This window comes from Lathyrus oleraceus, chromosome 4, assembly GCF_024323335.1.
Source record: "Lathyrus oleraceus cultivar Zhongwan6 chromosome 4, CAAS_Psat_ZW6_1.0, whole genome shotgun sequence".
NCBI classification, from domain to species: Eukaryota; Viridiplantae; Streptophyta; class Magnoliopsida; order Fabales; family Fabaceae; genus Lathyrus; species Lathyrus oleraceus.
Genome location: NC_066582.1, coordinates 486,541,664 through 486,551,593, shown reverse-complemented (window position 1 = coordinate 486,551,593; position 9,930 = coordinate 486,541,664). Strand labels below are relative to the sequence as shown.

Sequence of the window (9,930 nt, the reverse complement as noted above, 5' to 3'; positions counted from 1 at the left end):
AAAGAGAAAAACTAATGCCATAATCATAATTTTGAAAGAAATTTTTTTAGTTACAGATGCAATCAATGACCTTTTTATACTACTATCAGTTTTTTCCATTCTCTCTTCATCTGTTATCTTCTATTTCTAATGAACATAACTCCACAGCATAAACCTCTCATACCAGACACATACAGAATTCGATTTGGATCACCATTTTCTTCTGTTGACTTTGAGTTTTAGGTTGTTTCTTCTCTGTAACTTGTCCTGAACATTTTATGTATCTATAAACCAAGTTTACGGGGTAACTGCGAAGAAAGAACACACACATACTTAAAGGAAAGAATGTAAATAAGAAAATGCCTAAACAATATAAGTTGCATGATGAAATAACATAGTAAGACTTTTAATTAAAACAGTTCCATGAAATATAGACCAAAGAGTAGCACAAAATGAAAGATAACAAATCAGTAATATAGAATTTGTAATTAAAATGGTTCCATAACTTAGTTGTGCAATTTAACCGCAACGAAATCCTTATGATTACATAACCTTAAAAAAAAGAAATCTAAAGAGATTGATGTAAAAAACCAGAATACTTAGACAATTAGTTTCTACCAAAAGCAGAAAATAAAAATAAAATTTTTAAAAAATAATGTATCTAAAAAATACAATTAAAAAAAATCTACAACACAATAATTATGCATTACTATGAAAGAAAGAAAAAATCTCTACATTCATAACAAAAACATAATCAATTTCACAATATATATATATATATATATATATATTATATATATATATATATATATATATATATATATATATATATATATATATATATATATATATATATAAAGTAGGGAATTATAATATGAATGATATTAATTTGTGTCATAAAGACACAAATATTGCATTTGGTGTATAAATGGGTAGTTACCCAACACAATAATAGAAGAAAAATAGATTAGTCCAAAAAATTATATATATATATTATATATATATATATATATATATATATATATATATATATATATATATATATAATATATATATATATATATATATATATATATATACATATATATATAATATATATTATCTAGAGAGAGGAAGCTGGTGAGAAATCTGAACTAGCGGTCAAATTTGAATAAAGTTTTATATTTACAGACTCAAGTTGCATTCAACACAAGAAACATATTATTTATTATTATCATTATATTATAACATAGAGCCATGTTGCCTAATTTTCTTATTTAAATATTAAATTACCAAGTATGACAATTTTGCCAACAATACTACTTTGTCATATTCTTCAACTATTATATAAGAAATATTAATCTCGATAACAGATTTAGATTTCTCTCTATAAAACCTTTCAATTTTCTTTGGTCATTGACACATAGTTGCAAAACTCTTAAATGAGTTGAACATAATCTTAGGAACAAAGAGAGACAAAAAAAGGACAACAGAGGAAGAAGTTTAGCTTCAAACCAATATTCTTCCACTTCAAGAAAGTCATCGAGTATTTCCATGTAAGTCTATAGTTTCTTTTTTTTGTTTTTTTATACGAATCGAAACGATAAGGACTGAATTTCAATAAATCATAATAGCGTAAATATAATTTTGTTAGGTTAGTTTTCTTCTAAATTGATTTCAACTAACTTATTTTTTTCTTCAGAAAAGGAAGCGAAAATGGATAGTAATTTAAGTCGAAGTATAAGTCGGAGTTTGAGTAGATCAAGTTGGAAAATGGAAGAAGTGTTTGCTAGTGGAAGATATTCAAGAAGAACTTCCCAAGTTGATGAAGATGAAGAAGCACTTAAATGGGCTGCAATTGAGAAATTACCAACCTATGATAGGTTAAGAACAAGTATTATGCAAACATTTACCGAAGAACCTCATCAAGGAAACAGGATGCAACATAAAGAAGTTGATGTTAGGAAGCTTGATATGAATGAAAGACAACAAATTATTGACCAAATTTTCAAGGTTGCTGAAGAAGATAATGAAAAGTACCTCAAGAAATTCAGAAACAGAATTGAAAAGTGAGTTTTATCCTCTACTTACCTGTAGTCATATGATTTAGGACTTTAAATTGAGATCCAACGATTCATATTTAATTCGAGTTTTTAGATGAAGAGGTAATAATCATTAAAATTTTACATAAAATCGCGAGTACCAGAATTCAAATTACGGTGATAGGATTTGTAGACTCTGAAAATTTAATATTTTTTAAGCTTCTATGAAAAATTTTAGTTTGTAAAAAATTTTGAACTATTTTACTTTCATTTTACTATTATGCTAGTGGTTAAAGTCAAAACTTGGGCTTAACTTTGCTAAAAATGGTATTAAAATCATTCTGGTAGATGTATTAATGCTAGTAATTGGTTCAAATTAATGTTACTTACAAAAATGTGTAAACATTTTGCAGAGTTGGAATAAGACTTCCAACCGTTGAAGTAAGGTTTAAGAATTTAACAGTTGAAGCAGATTCCTATGTTGGAAGCAGAGCTTTACCAACATTACCAAATGTTGCATTAAACATTGTCGAATCTGCTCTTGGAATGTTTGGAATTAGTACTGCAAAAAGAACAAAGCTCACCATTCTCAAAAATGCTTCTGGCATTATTAAACCATCAAGGTAATTTCGTCATGTTTTTTTTCTTTAAAATTCTCCGATTTTTTTTAATCTAACAAAATGTTGGCGGATTCGCTAATCAGATGTTTCGGCAAATATCAACTGAGTTAGATTGAGTTAGATTAACAAAACCATCTGATAGCGATGCAGGAGTTGGTATAACTAACACTTTTGTTTGTATATAGGATGGCCCTTTTACTTGGTCCCCCTTCATCTGGTAAAACAACCCTATTGCTGGCATTGGCTGGAAAATTGGATGCTGAATTGAGGGTACATTCCACCCTCATAAATTTTATTTAATTACAAATTTGACCTTTATTAAATATAATAAATGTTATTTAAGGAATAATATGATTGTTTTTAATGGAATAGGTAAAAGGAGAAATTACTTACAATGGACACAAACTTAATGAATTTGTGCCAAGAAAAACTTCAGCATATATTAGTCAAAATGATGTTCATGTTGGAGAAATGACTGTTAAAGAAACATTGGATTTCTCAGCTAGATGTCAAGGAGTTGGAACTAGATATGGTAATTTAAAATAATCTCTCAAAATTCAAATTTCATTTTTTAAAATTTTTTTTCTAATTAATTTATTAACAGTTTTATTTTTATTTTATATAATGTTATTAAAGATCTATTAAGTGAGCTTGCCAGAAGGGAAAAGGAAGCTGGTATATTTCCTGAAGCAGAACTTGACCTTTTCATGAAGGTACTTTCATTATTATTATTATTATTATTATTATTATTTATTATTATTATTATTATTATTATTATTATTATTATTATTATTATTATTATTATTATTCAATAAAATAATTCATTATAAATTAATTCAATTATTGTTATGTATTATAGGCTACTGCAGTGAAAGGAACAGAAAGTAGTCTCATTACTGATTATACTTTAAAAGTAAGTTTATTTTTCTTCCAACATTTATGTTTCACTTAAAATGAGTGGGAATATAAAATAACAATTAATGACTTTTTTAGAAAAGTTATATTTTTAAACTACTCCCACCAGCCAAATTTTGTCTTTTTTATGAATAAGGCTTAGTCACTAAGAAAAAAAGTATATTACCTTTGCATAAATTTTCATTCACCAACCCTACATTGTGATTCCTTTAAGATATTATTGTTAAAGTATGTCTCACCTAAAAAAATCAATCTCCTATATAAATTTATATAATTATTTGACTTAGATCGGACGATTTTAATTCATCTGATCTTAATCAAATAACCATACAGTGACTATCATAATGTAATAATGTAATGTAGTTTGGTTCATTTGCAAGTAACATAACTATCGCTAATTATTATGCTTAATGGTTTGATTATGTTGTAATTAATCACAATTATTTATTGTGTTATGAAACAGATTTTAGGGCTTGATATTTGTAAGGACACCATAGTGGGAGATGAGATGCATAGAGGTGTATCTGGTGGCCAAAAGAAACGTGTCACTACAGGTTAGCTAGAACGTCACAAAATCATATAGATATACCTATATATATCTATATATATCTATTATAGTCATATTTGTCTGCATTAATGCTATTCAAATTCAACGCTTGTCCTTATGTTTGAAATTTATTGATAAACAATACTAACGTGCCTGCAAGTTGTTAACTAGATTCCCATTTACTCAACTTTCCTATTTTTTTAAAAAGATTTCTAAAGATTTAGAAAATAAGTGCCACATGGGTCCCATGTAAACTCAATCATATGCTAAATAGTTCAATAATTGATATATTATATCTGTTAAGTTTGTTAATTGGATGATATCATATAGTTAAAATTTTTGATTATATTGTTTTTTTATAGGTGAAATGATTGTTGGGCCCACAAAAACACTATTCATGGATGAAATATCAACTGGTCTAGATAGTTCAACAACATTTCAAATTGTGAAATGTTTGCAACAAATTGTTCACCTAAGTGAAGGGACAATCTTAATGTCACTTCTCCAACCGGCTCCTGAGACGTTCGATCTTTTCGATGACATTATTCTTATATCCGAGGGTCAAGTTGTGTACCAAGGTCCACGTGATCACATTGTCGAATTCTTTGAATCGTGCGGCTTTCGTTGCCCCGAAAGAAAAGGAACCGCCGATTTCTTGCAAGAGGTATCATCATTATAACGACTATGCACCCTCACACACCTTAATAAAAATGTTACATAACTGTGATTTTTCTGGCTCAAGAATTAATCTATATAATTACGCGCAGAGAATATCTGATTTATACCGAAATAATGTTTAAAAATATTTAGTTTTTATTATAATTATCTTTAAAGTCGTGTTCGTAAATAAATGTTGATGGTTCATGACAGTTAAACTCGAAATTATGAACAGGTTACGTCAAGAAAAGACCAAGAACAATATTGGGCAGACAAAAACAGACCATACAGATATGTTTCTGTGACAGAATTTGCAAACAAATTCAAACAATTCCATGTCGGAATCCATCTCGATCAAGAATTATCCGTTTCGTTCGACAAATCAAGTGCACACAAAGCAGCTCTTGTTTACAGCAAAAACTCAGTTCCAACAATGGACATTCTTAAAGCATGTTGGGACAAAGAATGGCTTCTCATCAAAAGAAACTCATTCGTCTACATATTCAAAACCGCACAGATTTGCATCATTGCAATCATAGCTGCTACTGTTTTCTTGAGAACTGAAATGAAGAGGAATAATGAAGATGATGCTGCACTTTACGTTGGTGCAATTTTGTTCTCCATGATTATGAACATGTTCAATGGTTTCGCCGAACTTGCTCTTACGATTCAAAGACTTCCCGTGTTTTATAAACATAGGGATCATCTTTTCCATCCTGCTTGGACTTACACGCTCCCGAATTTTCTGTTGCGTCTTCCAATTTCGTTGTTTGAGTCTCTTGCTTGGATGGTTGTTACCTATTACACCATTGGATTCGCTCCTGAAGCCAGCAGGTAAGCTCAAATGATACAAAAATGTTGTAAAAATAATTCGATTATGGCTTTTGAACTTCTCGTGATTTTTGTGTTTGTTCGAATTTATAGGTTCTTTAAGCAATTGTTGTTGGTGTTCCTTATTCAACAAATGGCAGCTGGAATGTTTCGATTCATTGCTGGAACATGTAGGACGATGATTATTGCAAACACGGGTGGAGCTCTCATGCTTCTCGTTGTTTTTCTACTTGGTGGTTTCATCATTCCGAAACGTGAGTGATCGTAATTCAAACCTCTTTTAAGTAAAAAGCATTTGAAAAGTGTTTCTGAAGTTACATTATTAAGCTTAATTATTGATTCCAGGTGAAATTCCTAACTGGTGGATGTGGGCTAATTGGGTTTCACCATTGTCATATGCTTTCCATTCTTTGACTGTCAATGAAATGTATGCTCCAAGGTGGATGCATCCAGGGGTAAGTAAATATCATTAGAAGCATTTGAAAAGTGCTTTTTAAAGTAAGTTTTTGACTTGAAATTGTTCTCTATTGCAGAGTTCTTCAGATAATACTACAACCTTGGGTTTAGCTGTGATGAAGAACTTTGATGTTTATGCCAACCCAAATTGGTATTGGATAGGTGCTGGAGCTCTTGCGGCTTTCACGGTTTTTTACAATGTTCTCTTCACCCTTTCGCTTATGTATCTAACTCCTCTCGGAAAGAAACAAGCGATTCTATCTGAGGAAGACGCGAGTGAAATGGAGAATGAAGGTGATGTAAATGAACCGAGACTCGTGAGGCCGCCTTCCACCCGAGATCCAATGCATCGATCATTGTCTAAAGCTGATGGAAATAATTCAAGTAAGTTTCAAAGCAGACAAATTAGGCCTTGTTTGGATAAACAACTTTCTTAAGCGCTTATAGCATGATTGCTTATAAAATAAAGTCAAACTACTTTTATCTAAGCTATATCATATCTGCTTAGTTACTAGATAAGCTCAAATAAGTTAATCAAAACGGAATTCTAGTCTCTGATGATGCTTGATTTGTGCATGAATTACTTTAGGAGAAGTAGCGATGCAAAGAATGAGTAGTCAAGCTAATCCAAATGGATTAAGAAATGCCGAGGGAGACGCTGGAAATGCGCCGAGAAGAGGAATGATTCTACCTTTTCAACCACTTGCGATGTCCTTTGACAGTGTTAACTACTTTGTAGACATGCCTGCAGTAAGTATTACACAATCAACGATTCACGAGATACTAATGATTGCGATTCTAACTTTGATTATATGACTTTCGACAGGAAATGAAAGAGCAAGGAGTGACAGAAGATCGGTTACAATTGCTTAGAGAAGTAACCGGTTCTTTTAGGCCCGGAGTTCTAACTGCGCTAATGGGAGTTAGTGGAGCGGGAAAGACAACTTTAATGGATGTTTTAGCTGGAAGAAAAACCGGTGGCTACATCGAAGGAGACGTTAGAATCTCCGGATTCCCTAAGAACCAAGAAACCTTTGCAAGAGTTTCTGGTTACTGTGAACAAACTGATATTCATTCCCCTCAAGTTACGATCAGAGAATCTTTGCTTTACTCGGCTTTCCTTCGGTTACCTAAAGAAGTTGGTGATGAAGAAAAAATAGTAAGTGTTCAAACCTATATCTTTTAACTTTACATCGATGTTCAACCAGAATCGAGCGTTTTGCATACATAGCAGAAGGATTAGAAATAACAAATTTTGAATAAATTGATGTTTTCAGCAATTTGTGGAGCAAGTGATGGATTTGGTAGAGCTGCAAAGTCTCAAGGATGCTATTGTGGGGCTACCAGGAGTTACAGGGTTGTCAACTGAACAAAGAAAGAGGCTAACGATCGCGGTCGAGCTTGTTGCTAATCCTTCGATTATATTCATGGACGAACCAACTTCAGGTCTAGATGCAAGAGCAGCAGCTATTGTTATGAGGACTGTAAGAAACACGGTCGATACTGGAAGAACAGTTGTTTGCACAATTCACCAACCTAGCATTGATATCTTTGAAGCCTTTGATGAGGTATATATACCAACCTGTATTCAACCATCTTCTTACGCGCTTCTCTTATGTTCATTGTTTGCGCTTTTCGTATCGGTTTTCTTTTGAACTAGGAATGTTATTCTAACAATCTCCTTTCGTTCCAGCTCATATTGATGAAAAGAGGAGGGCAACTGATCTATGGAGGACCTTTAGGTCGGAATTCACACAAGATTATCGAATACTTCGAGGTATTTACAACAGATTGATTATATCTTTTCATAATGCGGTTTTTTAACATGAGGTTCTAGTTTCATGCTAACCCTTTTGTTACAGGAAATCCAAGGTGTCCCGAAAATCAAGGACATGTATAATCCTGCAACATGGATGCTCGAAGTTAGCTCTATAGCAGCCGAAGTCCGGCTTGGAATGGACTTTGCCGAATATTACAAATCATCAGCTTTGTTTCAGTAAGTAAACATACAACTATTTTACAACCGTTCATAAAGAGATTCGAACTCCGTTCCTGAGTTGATTCAAGCTAACAAGTGTTCTTATTGAGCAGGAGAAGCAAGGCTCTTGTTAAGGAACTAAGTACACCCCCACCAGGAACAAGTGATTTGTTCTTCCCTACTAAGTATTCCCAATCAACCTTTGGACAATTCAAATCTTGTCTTTGGAAGCAGTGGTTGACATATTGGAGAAGTCCAGATTACAATCTAGTCAGATATTTTTTCACCTTGGCTTGTGCACTCATGATTGGGACAGTATTTTGGAAAGTCGGTAAAACCAGGTGAGATACCGGTTCATTTAAGTACTTTATTTTCCGAGCATTATTATTAGTTCGGAAGTTTTGCTAATTTCTTTCTTATTTTCTTTGTTTAGGGAGAGTTCGAGTGACCTAACACTGGTTATAGGATCGATGTACGCTGCAGTTATTTTTGTTGGAATTAACAACTGTCAAACAGTTCAACCAATCGTAGCCGTTGAAAGAACAGTGTTCTATAGAGAAAGAGCTGCTGGAATGTATGCTCCTTTGCCTTATGCCCTATCACAGGTCAGAATAACTTCTAGTGCAAGTTACTTGTTATGGTTATTGTCATTGCCTTGTGAATGTTTGTTATCTTATGTTATATGCTACTTCATTTTGAATTGCAGGTTTTCATAGAAATACCATTTGTGCTATTTCAAACGCTATATTACTCCATCATAGTGTATGCTATGGTGAGTTTTGAATGGAAAGCCGAAAAGTTCTTCTGGTTCGTCTTCGTCAGCTTCTTCTCCTTCTTGTACTTCACGTACTACGGAATGATGACGGTTTCCATTACACCAAACCATCAAGTTGCATCAATCTTCGCAGCCGCATTCTACGGACTCTTTAATCTCTTCTCTGGTTTCTTCATCCCAAGACCAGTGAGTACTAATCTAGTTTGCTTATTTTATGTATCAAATCCTATGATGTTTTTTACTAACATTATTTTGAACCAATTTTTCGCGATTTCAGAAAATTCCAGGATGGTGGGTATGGTACTACTGGATTTGTCCAGTGGCATGGACAGTGTATGGATTAATTGTATCTCAATATAGAGACATAGACGATCCTATTCGCGTGGTTGGATCTCTTAATCGAAATTTCACTGTCAAGGAATATATTGAAGACCATTACGGATTCAAACCTGATTTCATGGGTCCGGTTGCTGGAGTTTTGATTGCTTTCCCTTGTTTCTTTGCCTTTATATTTGCCTTCTGCATCAAGGCACTCAACTTTCAATCAAGATAAATGAAGTTATGTTGCTGCAAAATAGTACATTACACAGTCCATGTGATTTGTGTATGTATATAAGAGTGCATGTTTTATATGATTTTGTTAACAGAGAATTGTGTTGTAAGTGTAAATCTTATTGATCATGCTACTTGGTTTGCAACTTAGAAGAAATTTGGTGCCTCGTTTCATCAGTTCTTGTATAAATGTTTATTGTCATAAATAAATAAATATTTATTCATTTGCCTTAATATTACTGGATTACAATTAGTTTTAAAATAGTGTATTGATAAATATCAATTAATCACTACACACAAGTATCATATTGTGTAGTCATATATATCATAACTAAAGCACTTGATCAATTGGTAGCATTCATTTGTAATAAGTGTCTATTGTATCAAATTGTTTAACTAGGACTCTTTTATTAGTGAGATTTCACTTAATGGCTAGACTATAGACGATCATTAGGAGTGTTCGCAGGATAGAGCGATTTTGACATTAAAAATCAATTGAACCGCAAGAAAAAAATATATGTGGTTCGATTTTGTTCGATTGACTTTTAAAAATAAAATCAAACTAGAGCAAATCAAACCAACACGGTTTGGATTGGTTT

General features: G+C 32.4%; 1 protein-coding gene across 1 annotated transcript; it reads left to right on the top strand.

The window, feature by feature from the left end:
* The first annotated feature begins 1,291 nt into the window (after positions 1 to 1,291).
* LOC127076482 (ABC transporter G family member 36) lies at positions 1,292 to 9,565 on the top strand. The gene is made up of 22 exons (XM_051018148.1): positions 1,292 to 1,514; positions 1,661 to 2,027; positions 2,414 to 2,623; positions 2,806 to 2,890; positions 2,993 to 3,152; positions 3,257 to 3,333; positions 3,480 to 3,533; positions 3,999 to 4,089; positions 4,445 to 4,746; positions 4,975 to 5,573; positions 5,664 to 5,824; positions 5,916 to 6,025; positions 6,104 to 6,410; positions 6,616 to 6,776; positions 6,853 to 7,185; positions 7,304 to 7,594; positions 7,720 to 7,803; positions 7,889 to 8,022; positions 8,118 to 8,345; positions 8,438 to 8,609; positions 8,711 to 8,965; positions 9,057 to 9,565. The coding sequence occupies exons 2-22, from the start codon at positions 1,675 to 1,677 to the stop codon at positions 9,330 to 9,332; spliced, it is 4,443 nt and encodes a 1,480-aa protein (XP_050874105.1). The 5' UTR covers positions 1,292 to 1,514; positions 1,661 to 1,674; the 3' UTR covers positions 9,333 to 9,565.
* Positions 9,566 to 9,930: the final 365 nt, after the last annotated feature.

What these genes read in the sequence shown, in the direction of transcription:
- LOC127076482 (XM_051018148.1), top strand. Translation starts at nt 1,675, where the DNA reads ATGGATAGTAATTTAAGTCGAAGTATAAGTCGGAGTTTGAGTAGATCA. An exon ending in GGCATTATTAAACCATCAAG is followed by an intron (nt 2,624 to 2,805) that starts GTAATTTCGTCA and finishes GTTTGTATATAG; the next exon opens with GATGGCCCTTTTACTTGGTC. An exon ending in TCTTTGAAGCCTTTGATGAG is followed by an intron (nt 7,595 to 7,719) that starts GTATATATACCA and finishes CTTTCGTTCCAG; the next exon opens with CTCATATTGATGAAAAGAGG.